Here is a 17,359-nt window from a genome sequence, read left to right as displayed (position 1 = left end):
TCCTCCCGGGCGCCACCCGCGCGGCGGCGCCTAGCGTAGGTACCTAGGCTTGCAACATTCCGATCCGATCACGTTGACGGCCGTGAGCATCTGTGCTTTTGCTTATTTTCATTTTTACCATCTCACTCCCTGAGAACCCAATTTTTTACCTCATTCTGCTCTTTTCAGTTTCAGTCATTGACATGTTTCTGTTTCTTTGTCCTAAATTCATTTTTATGCGTTTTCCTGTCATTCCGTTACTTGCTGAGCTTCGTTTGCCTAGCTGGCGCCTCGTTGGTTTGCACGTCAAAGCAAGCATCAACAGTGTTATCTGTTTTTCTCACTGTATTATTCTAGACCCTAGTTTCTACGTTTGTAATCAGTCTTTTTTCTGCAGAGAGGTAATAACGCAACATTTTATGCCGTATTATCATCGTGCGATCTGAAATACTGAAGCGGTTTTCCACACTGATAATAATTGCACTTTGTTTTTTCGTGTATGTTTTGTCTCCAGGTCTATATGTTCTGACGGCTGTCAGTCAGCAGTAAGTGGTTCTAGGTTACGGTGCATTTTGCAAGCAGCACTATTCGACGCTGCCTTTTTTTCCAGACACTCCTACTAAAAGCAGGCCGACAATGGCAAGGATCTAGTGTTTGTTTTGTCGCAATATTTGCCAGATCGCACTGATTCACTTACGCAATCCGTGGACTTTTTCTCGTCAAAAAACGAGGTGAAATATGAAAGAACGGGGGGGAACAATACCAGAAGTGGCATTGTTTTTTCAAAAGTTTCCACGATTTTGTAAAGTACAATGAGTGATGTCATTTTTGTCAGTAACCCAGCTGTCGACCCTTTTGTGAAAACCGTCCAGGTGCATGTCTGTCGTAACACTCCAATCCTGGCCTTGTCTCACACTTTTCTTCTTTTGCTCTTCCTTCCGATCATCAAAACTAGTGCTGATTCTCCCTCTCAAGTTTATCATTTTCTTGTAATCCTTCTGTAATCTTGTTAATCTTACTAATCAAGTCCTACTAGGGAGCATTCTTTGAAAATACACCAAAAATAGAACAAGTTCAAGATCTTTGTAGATAATAGATGTTTTGCGGCGCCCGTGTCTAATTACTCAATTTTCTTTCCAATTTTTTTTGTTCGCTTGTAAGCCACTCAATTGGCGTGTTCTTCGTCTCTCATTCTCACCTTGCTTTTCCAATTAGCGAACATCGGCGAAAAGAGATAAATTGAAGGATGAAGTGGGGGGTGGCGACCAACAGAAGTTGTTTTCCTTGAGGACTTGAGATAAACATCTTACTCAGGAACAACCAGATATCATTGCAAAAAAGACATGTTCGCAAAGGAAAAAAACGAAGAACCCCAGAATTTGGTCCTCATTTATTTTTTCGTAGATCTTGCCCTAGGCGTAATTAGTTTTTGGAACGACTAGGTCTGCCATTTTTTTTCTTGAAATGAGTTCAACTTCTGACTGAACTCTCTACACCATTGGACCCCCTTACAAACAAATTTCGATCCCTCATAGAAAAACTTGTCAAAAAACATGACCATCTAAAAAGATGGAAACAAATTTTGCTCCTCCCGTCTTTCACCATTTTTTTCTCCCCCTTTCTTCAAAAAACTTTTTTTGTTCGTCTATTCTCTCTGTTTTGCGACCCATGCGTGAAATGGGCGTGGCCGTCGCGTCCATCAGGAGCACAACAATTCTCCTACTCCCGACTCCTTTTTTCCACATATGTGTTGTTCTCATTGTAATTTTTTCTCAGAACTTCTACTACACTTTTTCATTTTTTCATCCTTTCACTTCGTCTTCTTTTGGCTCTTCCTTGCCCCCACGTATTTTTTTCGTTCTTCTTCTCTTGCTCTGTTTTCTGTATTCTGGATGCCATAGAAGGGAAACTAATGAATTAAATATTCATTGGAGAGAAAAAAATGAGGAAAAGAGGAATGAGGTCCTTCCTACACACTTTGAGGAGTTCCTTATTTATTCGCAAAAATATATAACACTTTCTCACATCAACTCTATCATTCCGATTCCTCTTCTCTCTGAACTTCGATCCCAAACTGATAACAAGGTCCTGTTTTTGTCACAAGTTCAAGTGTTTTGACATGTTTTGGTTTGTTTTAAATACTGTTGTTCTATCACATGTTGCTAGTGTCATCAAACTTTCACTTAAAAGCTGCCAGTCTATTACCGTACCCCATTTTCTTCCAGTTACTCCTAATTCTGTCTCAGTGCTTACTATCACCTGTTCCGGTTTTTCTTTGTTTGTCACTATTTCTTGTGCTTTTCTAGTTTCTTTTTATTGGGGACAAAGTCCAGTTTACGGGGAAAAATAAGAGGGTCCTAACATTTGCTCTAGAATTTTCATTTACATATGTAAAAGGAAAGTGCCGAAATGAAATGGAAGAAAGAGGGCAAAAAAGGCGAGGTGTTTGGGCAGGACAGGATCCGGGGCTGGTTGGTGGGACCATGTAGTCCGACCCCGGGCGGCCGGGGCTCATTTTTCCTGGCTCTCGCCCTATTTCCTTCCATCTGTTTTTGTGTGTTTGTTTTGCATTCAGTCAGGCATGTATGCACCCGCAGGCAAGCAATTTGAAACGTTGTGGCACACACAGCAAAAAAAAAACTCAACAGACCCCTAGGGGCCATCCATATCTGAAAAATAGGAGCGGACCACAAAAGACTGGGCGTCCTTGGTTTTTTCTTTCAATTCATATCAGAGAAGGAGTGTCCTTGTTGAAAAGGAGGCTGGATTTCAGTGTCCCTTCCGAGAGTAATAGCAACATGAAAGAGAGCAGCTGCAAAAAATGACATGCTCGAATTGGGAATGTGGAATGCGCCTAATTTATATCTTTCAACATCCGAGGATAGCCTTTATCTCTTGTTTTGCTCCGGACACGTCCACTTTTTTCATTTGCTTGGATGTAGGGATTAGCCTACCACTCTATCATTAGAACCAAACAAGATTTCTTTCTTAATATGAATTGTGACAGAGTACGGTAGCCACTGAAACAACATCATATATTATTGCCACCTGGAAACCTCAAAATTGTGTTTTTTGTTGTTTCTCTATTGTTGCAGAAGAAGGAAAAGCCGACAGAACCCATGTTTTCTGTTTTTTGCTTCTATTTTTTCCAATTTCTCCTATCTCTCCCCCTTAGTCCTCGGGAATAAAAATTTTCATAGAAAGGAAATGACCACAGAATGTTTGAAAATTGAATTTGTTCCGCTCTACCAATTGGCTGTTTGGCCGTTTGAGTCCCAGCTTCCCGAGAAAAAAAAACGTTAAAGTTCTTCCTCAAGATGAAACATGCAAAGTGTTTTGGCGTTTTGCTTCTGAAGACGGATTTGAAAAAAAGAAGAAGAAGAAGTAAGAAGTGGAGAGAATTTTGAAATATGCGTGATTTTTCCAGTGTGATGTCACACTGAATTTTGAGTCAAAACGAAAAAATGAAACTTTATCACTTCGTCAAAAACTTGATAAGAAGACGCAATTTTGAGCTGAAGATCATACCACATCACTTTTTTTGTATGCTCTGTTTCTGCACATTTTTCCGTGTGTGTCTGCCAAGTCCCGCCCACTTCGGCAAACTGTAGCAATAAGAGGTACTTGCTCAAAACAGAATAACACAACTCCCACCACCTCAACTTGCTCTTGCCGTGTTTCTTTCCGTGCTCTCATGCTCTCATTATCAGTTTCAATCACTCTCTGATCTATATTAATTGAGAATCTTTTTAAAACACATCTCGTCATTCTTATTCTCTATCTCCGTTTATTACTCATTACCTCGATTCTTATTATCGTTCATTTCCACCTACACTTTTCAATGAATTCTGTATTTCAGATGGAATTGCTGGCGTCTACCATCCAGATGCCCTCAGCTTCGGACACAATCAACACAGATACAACATCTTCAATCTCATCACAACATTCACCAGTTCAAACACCCCTGGCAACAGCTTCTTCAGACAGTTTTGAACGACCATCACTCTCTTACAAAGATCTTATCATTGAAGCCATTGACAGGAGTCCGGAAAAACGGTTGAAGCTTAATGAAATCTATCAGGTATGTTTTGTTACAAGATATCCAGGGAATGTCAAATCGTATTTTTGAAATTCAATCCATTTTTGCCTTTCCATTCAAACTCTAGTAGGTGCATTTCGATCTCTAGACATTTTGAGACATTCAATTCGTTCAGTAAGACTAAACTCCTCCCCGCTGCGGAAAGGACAGATGTACTTTCCGTGGAAGAAAAATGAAAAGACGTACAGCTGTGTTAGTGGTCCTAGATCTACTTTTTTGAGCATCAGTTGTTATTCAGTTTTCTGTTTTTCGGGGGGCACTGAATAAAAAACATCAACTCGCAGTTAAACACACAAACACAAACACACAGGTTTGGCACAAATCCTTCAGTTTATTTTCCAATAAATCGAAAAACAAACACTCCGATTCAGGCGTTTTGAAACGAATCACAAGTTATTTGAGTGACTGGGCCAGAGCCCCGAGAGTTTTTTATGTCAAATATTATGCTCCGACTGGCAACCACAACGTTTTTCTCTGCTCTATCGTTCCAAAAACCTCATGATTTTGAGGCTGTTTTTCTCTATATCAAATGTTTGTCGACTACAGTATGACAAAGCAGAGATAGAGCAAAAAAGTCAAAACCGAAAGAGAGTAGTTCAGAGTTCAGGGAACCACTTGTTTGCTTTTTCTTTCCGTCTATTCGAAGAGGAGAAAAAAACAAACAGTATTTGGCTGAATTGCCAAAATATTTTCGAGTCATATTTCTTTTTCCTTTTTTGCCTGATGACTAATGTTTCCTCGCCCAATAAGTTTAACTTCAAAGTTTACACAAGATTTCAAAAAATTGAAAATGTTTTTTTAGGTGATCCGATTGCTGCACCCATATTACCGACACCGACCAGATCAGTGGGGATGGCAAAACTCCATACGACACAACTTGAGTCTTCACGATTGCTTTGTCAAATTGCCACTCAAACAAACTTCTGCAAGTGGAGTTGTCGGTACGTGGATTTCCATGTCATCACTTTCCATTGTTTTCATACACTTTTTATCAGAATATTTAAAAACGTAGAAACACGAGACACAATTAAAATAGAAGTGAGTACGACTACTATCATTTTTCTTCTTCCTCCTTCGATCATTCTTTTTTTGTTTCATGTGATTGTTTGAGAATGGTCTGATATCAGCCGTGGAAAATAGTGAAAAGGAATTACACGGTGTTACAAACATTGATATAGTGAAATAGTGAAAACTTCGAGTGCGGCGGCAAAACTAACAGATAGTGGAGAAAAGAAAGTATCTACATATATAACGATAGTTTAGTTCAGAAATCACTTCAACAGGTGGATTAAGATATAACTGAAAAACTTTTATGCTTCAGGAAACAAGAAAGTAGAGGCAGGGGAAGTTTGAGAATTATTTATAAGTAGAGGGAAAGTACATAACAATTTTTATATGCACACCAGGTCATGCCAATATAAAATGTTCTAGAGTTCAATTTAGACTTTTCCACATTTTCAATTTATTTTGAATGCAACAATAGAATTAGAAATAAACGTTGACCTTTCGTTAACTGCTCCAAGACAAAAACATGTTTTTAATTTGCGGCAGCTGCAATAGTCTCTTTTTGTACTCTCTCTGCTCCCATCCATTTTCAGTGTGTTTGTGTCGTAAAGGAGATATGAGTATTGGTGCATATCCCTTTTTGTGATACTACTGCGTGTGTTAAGCCCGAAGATGTGCTCCTTATGAATAGAAATGTTTTTTGTGTTGTTGTCAATACCAGGAAGTACTGAAAGAGATAGAAATAAACGAGCGCGTATTTTTTGTAAGGGTGGGCCCTCTCAGTGTTTTCGCGTGGCGTGGCATGTCGGGTCGCAGCAAATTCTTCTTCTCTTCTTGGGCGGTCTGATGTTATGTTTGTTTACCAGTTTCGAGTGGCGCTCGATCTTGAATTCTAAAGTTTCTTGGAGGCAGCAAAGCAACAAACAACCAGCAAAAAGAACTAGGGTGCGACACAAACACTTTGAGTGAGGAAGAAGTGAGAGGGGGTCCTGAAAATGAGTGAAGAGTCAGTTTTCTTCTTATTCTCACCGATGTTGCAAGCTAGCATGAAGAAGCGGGTCAATCCATAATTCTTGTGAAACCCTAGCACTCGCAATAACATAAACAACTCGTTTTTTTCTTCCATCATCACTTTTTCTAGTTTGGTGTGCTTTAGTGTTTACTAGATGGGAAGTAGAAGTAGGGAAAAGGAAAAAAGGGGTCAAAAGTCGGATCTTGCCATTAAAAACAGAGCACAAACGTCAGCATGACAAACATCATAATCTTTCCATTTAAAGTTTTTTCAGGACACTTCTGGACGGTTGTTCCTGAGCTCAGTGACAAGCAGACCTTAAGAAGGAGGAATCGTCAACAACCAAGAGCACTTGTGAAGAAGAGTGATGTAGGAAGAACAATTTCAAGAGATGAAAGAGGCAGTTCTGGAAGTGGAGAAACATCACCAAGTCCATCGAACCCTTCGATCAGTCCTCCGAGTGAAAACCCGAAACCACAGATGCCAGTACTCAACGTCCTGGAACTTCTTAGTGGAATGAATGACTACAAAGGAACGTTATTCCAGAATAACTACCGTTCCAGTAAGACACAAACAATAGAATACTTAATTCTATGTTTCCAAATTTTCAGATCTGATCCAAGATAACTCTGCAGTCAGCGGGCTCCAGAATCTGCTCACCACCACACTTCTGCAGATCAACCCACAACTCGGAGCACTTCTTTCCTTGGCAAATCTGAACAATTTGACTCAAAATCAACTGCATATCGGCAGTCCGTCACTCTCACCCATAAAAGCCGAGAGCCAGTCTTTTCTTCTTCCTTAGGCACCAATTCTGAAATGATTGAAATAGTCTCCATTACACCAACTTTTTTCTATGCGTCGATATTATTATTGTTGGTTGTGCTCCTAGTTTGCACATGCATTGATCTCGTGTTACCAACTCATCGTCTCATCGACTCCTACGAATTGACTTCATTTCGCTTTCGTTCCCCCCACCTTTCCTATCCAACCACATCTTTTTCTATGCACCAAGACTAGACCTCAATTTTTTTGATTAGTACCCCCATTCTCTTTGTCACATCCAATGCTTCCCCCACCCCAATCCCGATTCATTCACACATCAAACAGCTGGTGTTGTGGACCTAGCGCCAATACTTGTAGTTGAACACGAGTTTCCATACGTACTCCTGGATAAGTTTACTATCTGATCATTCATTATATTAGTAACTCCAGCTCGTTACAAATATCGCTGTGAAGTCATACTTTCATCCCTCCTCATTTTATATCTCAGAAGACCACAAAAACTGTTTTCTAACTACAATTCCCTCCCCACCCCCTCTTTCTATCTATCCTAATTTTATGAAACTGATCCTTCTATGAACCCTTTCCTTCTATGCACTGTTGCCCCCTGTTCCACTCTTTTCTCCTGTCTTTATCGTCATTCTGAAAGGCTTTAGCCTCTTGTTGTATGTGTCGATTCGAGTAGTATTAGTTTCTTTCTCTCATTTATATGTGCTGAGTGTCGATTCACAACATTCAAACCGATCTACCATCACATCATGGATTCCTTTTTTGCTGTCCTCCCTCTAAATTACTATCGACGTTTTTCACCAATCCAATCATTTTATTTTATTGTTTTGATCCCTAAACCGTGTGAACTCTGTGCTACCGGTTCCATGCAGCACCACAGTCAAAGAAATCAACTTGTTTTGTTTTTTGACGTTTTCATTGTTTTGATTCTGCAAACCCATCAATTCCCACCCTTCCAATCAATTCCCTACCCTCCTTTGTCATTTTTAACCGTAACACACTTTTCATCATCTTTGTCCCCGTTTTCATACTTTTTCCACAACTTTTTTGGTCCGTCTTAATTGTATTTCACAATTTCACCACATTTTTTTGAATGTGATGTTTTGTGACATTTTCCGTTTTTTCTTTACTTTGGAATAAAATTTGAATACAAAACAAATGTGTTGTTGTTGACAATATGCAGAAAATTACTGAGGCCAAAGAACCTCGGTTGTTTACAACATCGCAATATAAAAATAAAATATCTTTTTTTCCATGTTGGTAGATCTCTGAACCCTATCGGAAAAGTTAGCCATTCAACTTTAAAAAGTTGGAAAATGCGTGAAAAGTACAAGTTTTCAAAGAGTCTATTGTTCTTCAGTGCTAGTTTCGCTTCATAGACAAACTCCCTCATTTATGCACATAATGTAGAAAGGTTTGAAAATAAACAGGATGGAAAACGTAGTTTTGGTGTGGAGGCAAGTGCGGAAGTGGGAGTTTGTCTGTCGGGGTACTAATAAAATTGCTCCAGTAATTTTGTCACTCATGAATAGGAAAATAGCAAAAAAGGAGAGTTTCTAGCTCTTTTTTCAATTTTTACATTCTCACATTCATCTTATTGTGCAGGCGTCAAACCACATTGTCACAAAATACTTGCGCCGTCAAGGTGACGTAGAACAGAAACGTGCAGTTTATTTGGAAAAATAAGCACCTGTAGACACAAACATTGAAACTAGAGAGGAAAAAAGTTGGACGAAAAAATCAATTCAAAAGAAACGATTATAAACATATACTACGTTACAAACATACAACTGAACAATTGAAGAGAAACAATTATAATTGTAAATTGCTTTACTGGAGAAAAATTAAAGTTAATACTGATGTCGAGTAAATTTCTTTCAGGCGACTAACGATGGTGCAGTCTGAAATAAAAAGTATCGTTTTGAAGTTGAATCCGATACACAATTTCGATTTTGAAAAAAAAAATTATTCTGGGTTACTGACCTGGAAAGGAATAACATTTTTACACTTGATTTCATCCTGGAAAGACATAATATATCCTCCGGTTGAATTTGATACAAGTGGTCGGAAAGATCCAAATTCGCTGCCTTCGCGTGTTTCTACTGATCTTCCATCGAACATTAATGGAATCATAGCTTCACATTCTTTAGATTGTGGGAGTGCATCGGAAATCTGAAAAATGAACTAATGAATCTCCGAATTTAATGATGATGAAATGTCCAATAAGTCAGTAATGAACAGATGACAATTGTTTTCATTTCCGTTATCTTTTCAAATTATGACCCATTCTGTTTTGGTTGTCGAAATTTGGGTACATGAGTCATTAAACTGTTATGTTTTCCGATTATATTCTCTGATTACATGATAAAACTGTTGTTTTTTCGCGGAATGACGTCAAGGAAGTTAACCGAGAAAGATGGTGTGATTCAAATTGTAACCCTTATTTTTTTGCAACTCGAGGGAACTTACAATTGTTCTTCGTCTGTCTAACAAGTTGCTTCCAGCCTTTTCTTTCGAGTTGGCAATAAACTGTCTGGAAATGAAACCATGCGAATCCTTCTCCATTCCAGGTTTCCATCCGTCTTTGTATTTCACATCAGCAGTCTGAAACCAAGAAATTAAGAAAATCAAGGACCTGGCATTAACCTGTTTTCTTATAGTTCCATATTCTCCATGTGGGTGATAAGTAGTACCTTTAGCCAATAGTGGGATGATTCCATTACTTTTACCTTTCTGAAAATTTACTATTTCTTGGAATGTTAAAATTGATGAACACTTACATCCATCAAATTGAATACATGGTGATCGACTACATTTTGATCGACAGCTCGTATACCTCCAAATGGTGACATGCCATGACGATTTGCACATTTACTTTCATCATTCCACAGCGGAATAACAGTCTTCGAGTCGACTGCTCCCTGAAGTAAAAACAATATGAAAATAGCCAAAGCTGTAGGCAAACCTGAACAATTGGTTTTTCTCCAAAGTTAATATTAGGATCTGCATTTCTGCTTTTACCGAAGGCCCCCATACCTGAATAAATCGTTTTTGAATATTAAATTTGCATCAGAATGTTTTACCTTCTTGTGTTATTAAAGCAGCGGTCTGCTCCCATGGAATAACAAATGGAATAAAAACTTCCCTAAAAAAAACGTTTATGAAATCCCTCACATAATTTCAAACTTACAGTTCTCGTGGTTTCTTGGCATATCGCAATGCTGGAGGTATTCTCTCTTCTTTGTTTCTTTCAGCAATTGTTTTTTCTTTTGGTGGCATTGGAATTGGTTCCTCCTGTTTGATTGGAGGAATCCATTTTGGAGCTTTTGGAACAACAGGTTCTGGTGTTGGCTCTTTTTCGGGTTCTGGCTCTGGCTTCTTCTTCTTCTTTGGACGTCGTTTATGCTTCCTTGGTTTCTTTTTCTTCGGAGCATCATCAACTGGTTCATCTTCAGGCTCTTCCTCGTCATCCGGTTCTTCTGGTTCTTCTTCGTCCTCTTCACCCGGTTTAAGTGGAACTGTGAAATCAGCTTCTGGTTCGTCGTCGTCAGGATCAATTTCCCATGGAGGCTTCCATTTCTTCGGTGCAACTGGTTTCTCGGGCTCTTCTGGTTTTGGCTTAGCTGCTGGTTTTTTGGCTGGAGCCTTCTTTGCCAGTTTTGGATCTTTTGGTTTTGGCCCGCCCAATGGTTCTGCTGGATCTTCTGAGTCGGGTTTCTTAGGTGCGGGCATCGTGAAATCCGCTTCCGGTTCCTCTGGTTCATCTGGATCGTCTTCCCATGGTGGCTTCCATTTCTTTGGAGCCGCTGGCTTGGGTGGTTCTTCCGGTTTTGGAGCTTCTTTAGGTTTCGCTTTGTCAGCGGGTTTCTTAGCGGGAGCTTTTTTAGCCAACTTCGGATCCTTAGGTTTTGGTCCTCCGAGTGGATCTGCTGGATCTTCAGAATCGGGCTTCTTGGGTGCGGGCATAGTGAAGTCGGCCTCAGGTTCCTCTGGTTCATCTGGATCGTCTTCCCATGGTGGCTTCCACTTCTTCGGAGCAGCCGGTTTAGGAGGTTCCTCTGGTTTTGGTTTGGTATCTTTAGGAGCATCTTTTGGTTTTGATTTATCAGCTGGTTTCTTAGCTGGAGCCTTCTTTGCCAATTTCGGGTCTTTTGGTTTTGGCCCACCAAGTGGATCTGCTGGATCTTCTGAATCAGGCTTTTTGGGTGCGGGCATAGTAAAGTCGGCCTCAGGTTCTTCTGGCTCATCTGGGTCTTCTTCCCATGGAGGTTTCCACTTTTTAGGAGCTGTTGACTTGGGCGGTTCCTCTGGTTTAGAAGCTTCTTTAGGTTTTGGTTTGTCCGCCGGTTTCTTAGCCGGTGCTTTCTTCGCAAGTTTCGGATCTTTAGGCTTCGGTCCTCCAAGTGGATCTGACGGATCTTCAGTGTCCGGTTTCTTGGGTGCGGGCATTGTGAAATCAGCTTCTGGCTCTTCAGGTTCATCCGGGTCTTCTTCCCATGGTGGCTTCCATTTCTTCGGTGCAGCTGGTTTCGGCGGTTCCTCTGGTTTTGGTTTGGTATCTTTAGGAGCATCTTTTGGTTTGGGTTTATCGGCTGGCTTTTTGGCTGGAGCCTTTTTGGCAAGTTTTGGATCTTTTGGTTTTGGCCCACCCAACGGTTCGGCTGGATCTTCTGAGTCAGGTTTCTTAGGTGCAGGCATCGTGAAGTCAGCTTCTGGTTCCTCTGGTTCATCTGGGTCTTCTTCCCATGGTGGCTTCCACTTCTTCGGAGCAGCTGGTTTAGGAGGTTCCTCTGGTTTTGGTTTGGTATCTTTAGGAGCATCTTTTGGTTTTGGTTTATCGGCTGGTTTCTTAGCTGGAGCCTTCTTTGCCAATTTCGGGTCTTTTGGTTTTGGCCCACCAAGTGGATCTGCTGGATCTTCTGAATCAGGCTTTTTGGGTGCGGGCATAGTGAAGTCGGCCTCAGGTTCTTCTGGCTCATCTGGATCGTCTTCCCATGGAGGTTTCCACTTTTTAGGAGCAGCTGGTTTTGGTGGCTCGGCAGGTTTAGACGGCTCCTTTGGTTTATCATCGGGTTTCTTCGCTGGTGTTTTCTTGGCTAGCTTAGGATCCTTTGGCTTTGGAGCACTCACTGGTTCCGCTGGATCTTCTGAGTCAACTGGTTTTTTGGGTGCAGGCATTGTGAAGTCCGCTTCTGGTTCCTCTGGTTCATCTGGATCGTCTTCCCATGGTGGTTTCCATTTCTTCGGCGCAGCAGGTTTGGGTGGCTCGGCAGGTTTGGACGGTTCCTTTGGTTTTTCATCAGGATTTTTGGCTGGAGCCTTCTTTGCAAGTTTCGGATCTTTAGGCTTCGGTCCTCCAAGTGGATCTGCTGGGTCTTCGGTATCGGGTTTATTTTTTGGTGCAGGCATTGTGAAATCAGCTTCTGGTTCTTCATCTGGATCATCTTCCCAAGGTGGTCGCCATTTTTTGGGAGCAGCTGGCTTTGGTGGTTCAACAGGTTTTGGTTCCTCTTTTGGCTTAGGCTTCTCCTTTTCTGGTTCAGTTGGCTTTTTCGTGGGCGCCTTCTTTGCCAGTTTCGGATCTTTACCTTTTGGTCCACCAAGTGGGTCAGCTGGATCTTCTGTATCAGGCTTCTTGCTTGGCGCAGGAACCGTGAAATCGGCTTCTGGCTCGTCATCAGGATCATCTTCCCAAGGCGGTCTCCACTTCTTTGGTGCAGCTGGTTTTGGTGGCTCGACCGGTTTAGACGGCTCCTTTGGCTTTTCATCGGGTTTCTTTGCTGGAGCTTTCTTTGCCAACTTCGGGTCTTTTGAAGAAGGTGCACTGACTGGTTCGGCGGGGTCGTCAGTGTCTGGAGCTCTTTTCGGTGCTGCGGTCGGTTTAGGTTTTTCAGTTGGAGCTTTTTTAGCAAGTTTCGGATCTTTCCCTTTTGGTCCTCCAAGAGAATCGGCTGGATCTTCAATGTCAGGCTTCTTGCTTGGCGCAGGAACGGTGAAATCAGCTTCTGGCTCTTCTTCTGAATCGTCTTCCCATGGCGGCTTCCACTTTTTGGGTTTTACTGGAGGCTCTGCTGCCGGCGCCGGTTCTGGCTTTTCCTCTTTGGGTGCGGCAGCTGGCTTCGGTTTCTCTGTGGGTGCTTTGGTACTGAGTTTGGGATCTTTTGAAGTTGGACGGCTCACAGGCTCTGCTGGATTTTCTGAGTCGGGTTTACCTGCTGGCTTAGTCGGCGTTTTCTTAGCAAGTGTCGGAGTCTTCTTGACTGGTTCTGGTATTTTCACTGGCTCAGCTGGTGTGTCATCGTCATCTTCCCATGGGGGTTTCCATTTCTTCACTGGATTTTTCACAGGTGTTGGTGGAGCTTCTAGTTCTGATTTTACTGGAACCGCTTTCTTTGGGGATGGGTCTCTCGGCTTGGCAGGAGCTTTTTTGGCAAGAACAGGAGTTTTCTTTTCCGGAGCAGGCTGTGGAACTTCTTCTGCTGGAGTGTCGTCATCCTCCCATGGTGGCTTCCATTTTTTGACGGGGTTCTTCACTGGAGTTGGAGGCACTTCCGGTTCTGATTTCACTGGAACCGCTTTCTTTGGAGATGGATCTCTCGGTTTGACAGGCTCTTTTACTGGTACTGCTTTCTTAGGTGACGGGTCTCTTGGTTTGGCAGCAGGCTTTTCCGGAACCTTTGGAGTTTCCTTAGGCTTTGTATCAGCAACAGGTTTTGCAGGTTCCTTCTTGGCTAGAACTGGAGTTTTCTTTTCTGGAGCTGGCTGTGGAACTTCTTCTGCTGGAGTGTCGTCATCCTCCCATGGTGGCTTCCATTTTTTGACGGGGTTTTTCACTGGAGTTGGAGGCACTTCCGGTTCTGATTTCACTGGAACGGCTTTCTTAGGAGAAGAATCTCTCGGTTTCGCAGCTGGTTTAGCAGGTTCCTTTGTGGGTTCTTTGGCTGGTTCTTTAGCTGGGACTGCTTTTTTTGGGGAAGAATCTGCTGGTTTCGCAGCTGGTGTCGGCTCCTTCTTTTGTAAAACTGGCGTTTTCTTCTCTGGAGCTGGTGGTTCCTTGACATCATCAACTGGAGCTTCATCATCTTCCCATGGCGGCTTCCACTTTTTCACAGGATTTTTGACTGGAGTAGGTGGGACCTCAGGTTCAGACTTCACAGGTACCGCCTTTTTCGGGGATGGGTCTCTCGGCTTGGCAGGTTCCTTCTTAGCAAGAACAGGAGTTTTCTTTTCTGGACCAGGCTGTGGAACTTCTTCTGCAGGAGTATCGTCATCTTCCCATGGTGGTTTCCACTTCTTAACAGGATTCTTCACAGGAGTTGGGGGCACTTCTGGTTCAGATTTGGCTGGAACGGCTTTTTTTGGAGATGGATCTCTTGGTTTGACAGGCTCTTTTACTGGTACTGCTTTTTTAGCTGATGGATCGCTTGGTTTGACAGCTGGCTTTTCTAGAAGCTTTGGAGTTTCTTTAGGCTTTGTATCAGCAACAGGTTTTGCAGGTTTCTTCTTGGCTAGAACAGGAGTTTTCTTTTCTGGAACAGGCTGTGAAATTTCTTCTGCCGGAGTGTCGTCATCCTCCCATGGCGGCTTCCATTTTTTGACGGGGTTCTTCACTGGAGTTGGAGGCACTTCCGGTTCTGATTTCACTGGAACGGCTTTCTTAGGAGAGGAATCTCTCGGTTTCACAGGTTCTTTTACTGGTACTGCTTTCTTAGGTGACGGATCTCTTGGTTTGGCAGCTGGCTTTTCTGGAGCAACCTTTGGAGTCTCCTTAGGTTTTGTATCAGCAGCAGGTTTTGCAGGTTCCTTCTTGGCAAGAATCGGAGTTTTCTTTTCCGGAGCAGGCTGCGGAGCTTCTTCTGCTGGATCTTCGTCTACTTCCCATGGGGGCTTCCATTTCTTCACTGGATTCTTTACGGGAGTTGGTGGAACTTCTGGTTCAGACTTCACAGGTACCGCTTTTTTCGGGGATGGATCTCTTGGCTTGGCAGAACCCTTTTTGGCAAGAACAGGAGTTTTCTTTTCTGGAGCTGGCTGTGGAACTTCTTCTGCAGGAGTGTCGTCATCTTCCCATGGGGGCTTCCATTTTTTCACTGGATTCTTCACGGGAGTTGGTGGAACTTCTGGTTCGATTTTCACGGGAGCTGCTTTTTTAGGCGAAGGATCTCTCGATTTTGCTGGTGTTGCAGCTTTCGGTTTCTCCGGAGTTTTAGCTACAGCTGGGTCTTTCTTAGCAAGAGAAGGAGTTTTCTTATCGTCGGCCGGTTTTGAAACATCTTCTGCTGGAGCCTCATCATCTTCCCATGGAGGTCTCCATTTTTTGACAGGATTCTTCACTGGAGTGGATGGAGCTGGCTCTGGTTTTGCAACTGCTTTCTTAGGAGATGGGTCGCGAAGTTTCACTGGAGTCTTATTTTCAGTTGGCTTTTCTGGTTCTGTAGCAGCTTCTTTAGACGGTTCTTTCGCTGGTAATCCTTTCTTGGGAGAAGGATCTCTTGGCTTTGCTGCAGTTGATGGCTCCTTCTTTTTCAAAACAGGCGTTTTCTTCTCTGGTGCAGATGGCTCCTTCACCTCTTCAACTGGAGTCTCATCATCTTCCCATGGCGGCTTCCACTTCTTTACAGGATTCTTAACGGGAGTTGGGGGCACTTCCGGTTCAGATTTCCCTGGAACGGCTTTCTTCGGAGATGGGTCTCTTGGTTTTGCAGCTGGTTTAACAGGTTCTTTTGCGGCGTCTTTTGCAGGAACAGCTTTTTTCGGAGATGGATCACTGGCAGACGGTTTGGCACCAGCTTCCGGTTCTTTTCTTTTTAATACAGGAGTTTTCTTCTCTGGTTCAGCAGGTTTCTTCACATCTTCAGTAGGTGTTTCATCTTCTTCCCATGGTGGTTTCCATTTCTTTGCTGGATTCTTGATCGGTGTCGGAGGTACTTCTGGTGTCTTTGGCTCAGCTTTCACTGGAGCAGCTTTTTTGGGAGATGGATCACGCTTTTTCGCAGGCACTTTTGCTGGTTCTGGCTCTTTGACAGTGACTGATTTTTTAGGCGGTGCGTCTGCTGGTTTAGCACCTGCTGGAATGGGTTCTTTCCTTTTGAGAATCGGAGTCTTCTTCTCAGGAGCTGCAGGCTGCTTCACTTCTTCAACCGGAGCTTCATCTTCTTCCCATGGCGGTTTCCACTTTTTAACTGGATTCTTGACTGGAGTTGGTGGTACTTCTGGTTCAGTCTTTGCTGGCACTGCCTTCTTTGGTGATGGATCTCTTGTAGGTTTGGCTGCAGTGGTTGGTTCCTTCTTTTTGAGTGCTGGAACTTTCCGTGCGGTTGGCTCTGGTTCTTTCACTTCCTCAGTAGGTGTTTCGTCTTCTTCCCATGGAGGCTTCCATTTCTTTGCTGGATTTTTGATAGGAGTTGGTGGAACTACTGGCTCCGGTTCTTTCTTGGCAGCAGCTTTCTTCGGCGATGGATCTCTGGGTTTTACGGTAGTTGGCTCTTTTTTTTTCAAAACTGGAGTCTTTTTTTCAGGAACTACTGGTGCTTCTTTCACTTCTTCAACATCTGCTTCATCCTCTTCCCATGGGGGTTTCCATTTTTTGACTGGATTCTTGACTGGAGTAGGGGGGACAACAGTTGTAGAATCAGGTAGCTTTTCTGGTTCTTTCTTAGCAGCAACTGCTTTTTTTGGAGAAGGATCTCTTGGCTTTGCAGCAATTTTTTTTGGAGATAGATCTCTCACCTTTTTAGCAGGTTCTTTAGGTGCTTCCTCCATTGGCTCATCTTCCTCCCATGGTGGTTTCCACTTTTTCACAGGATTTTTCACGGGAGCTGGTGATGGGGCTCCTGGTGAAGGTTCTGGTTTACTTGGAGCCTCTTTTCGTTTCAGACTTGGTTTTTTCTCCAATTTTGATGGTGGGACCTCCTCCACAGTATCCACTTCCATTTCCTCCACATCCTCCTCTTCTACGCTCTCCCATGGTGGTTTCCATTTTTTCGCAGGATTTTTGATTGGAGTCGGAGGAGCCCGACTCATTATGTTCTGAAAAATATAACGACAAGTGCTTGTGTTCCAGAGACAGATACGACAGAAGAGAGGGAGAGAAGAAGAGAAAGAGCGGCCTATATGAAAAGATTGATGGCTGAGAAAATGAAGAAGAATAGAGATGGCGAAATCAATATTCCCAGGCTAGAATTGAAAAGAGAGCAAAGGTGACAGATAGAATGAAAGGCAATAATAGAGACTGAAGTTCAAAACATGAAAGTTTCTTTGTTAGAAACCGTGAGATATTCCAGATGATAACAATAAAGTAAAAAAAGATTGACAAAGGTTTTTGAAAAAGATATACAAAGTTCTAAAGATCGAAATGAAGAATTTTTTTTTTCTTTTTTTCAGAATTTTCTTTTTTTCTGAAAAATATTCATACCTCTTATACTGGCTGTTGTGAAAATTGTACCATCAAAACCACAACATTGTTTTTGTTC

The 17,359-nt window shown here is 42.5% G+C and overlaps 3 protein-coding genes across 3 annotated transcripts; 2 read left to right on the top strand and 1 right to left on the bottom strand.

Annotated features, from left to right (window-relative positions):
• Positions 1 to 3,838: 3,838 nt before the first annotated feature.
• On the top strand, positions 3,839 to 6,900 carry GCK72_024167 (uncharacterized protein; the record flags this gene model as incomplete). The annotated part of the gene is made up of 4 exons (XM_003118242.2): positions 3,839 to 4,060; positions 4,881 to 5,019; positions 6,370 to 6,657; positions 6,707 to 6,900. 4 exons carry the CDS (start codon positions 3,839 to 3,841, stop codon positions 6,898 to 6,900), a joined length of 843 nt encoding a protein of 280 aa, XP_003118290.1.
• A 1,864-nt stretch (positions 6,901 to 8,764) lies between these two features.
• GCK72_024165 (uncharacterized protein) lies at positions 8,765 to 16,910 on the bottom strand (the record flags this gene model as incomplete). The annotated part of the gene is made up of 8 exons (XM_053735750.1): positions 8,765 to 8,788; positions 8,871 to 9,059; positions 9,357 to 9,491; positions 9,534 to 9,620; positions 9,668 to 9,808; positions 9,853 to 9,923; positions 9,971 to 10,032; positions 10,078 to 16,910. The coding sequence occupies 8 exons, from the start codon at positions 16,908 to 16,910 to the stop codon at positions 8,765 to 8,767; spliced, it is 7,542 nt and encodes a 2,513-aa protein (XP_053579316.1).
• GCK72_024166 (uncharacterized protein) lies at positions 9,656 to 16,477 on the top strand (the record flags this gene model as incomplete). Its single annotated transcript, XM_053735751.1, has 3 exons — positions 9,656 to 9,732; positions 10,080 to 16,362; positions 16,406 to 16,477. The coding sequence occupies 3 exons, from the start codon at positions 9,656 to 9,658 to the stop codon at positions 16,475 to 16,477; spliced, it is 6,432 nt and encodes a 2,143-aa protein (XP_053579317.1).
• Positions 16,911 to 17,359: the final 449 nt, after the last annotated feature.

Source organism: Caenorhabditis remanei, chromosome X (genome assembly GCF_010183535.1).
Source record: "Caenorhabditis remanei strain PX506 chromosome X, whole genome shotgun sequence".
Lineage (NCBI taxonomy): Eukaryota > Metazoa > Nematoda > Chromadorea > Rhabditida > Rhabditidae > Caenorhabditis > Caenorhabditis remanei.
The sequence above is the reverse complement of the archived record's forward strand: the minus strand, read 5'-3'. Positions and strand labels throughout refer to the sequence as shown.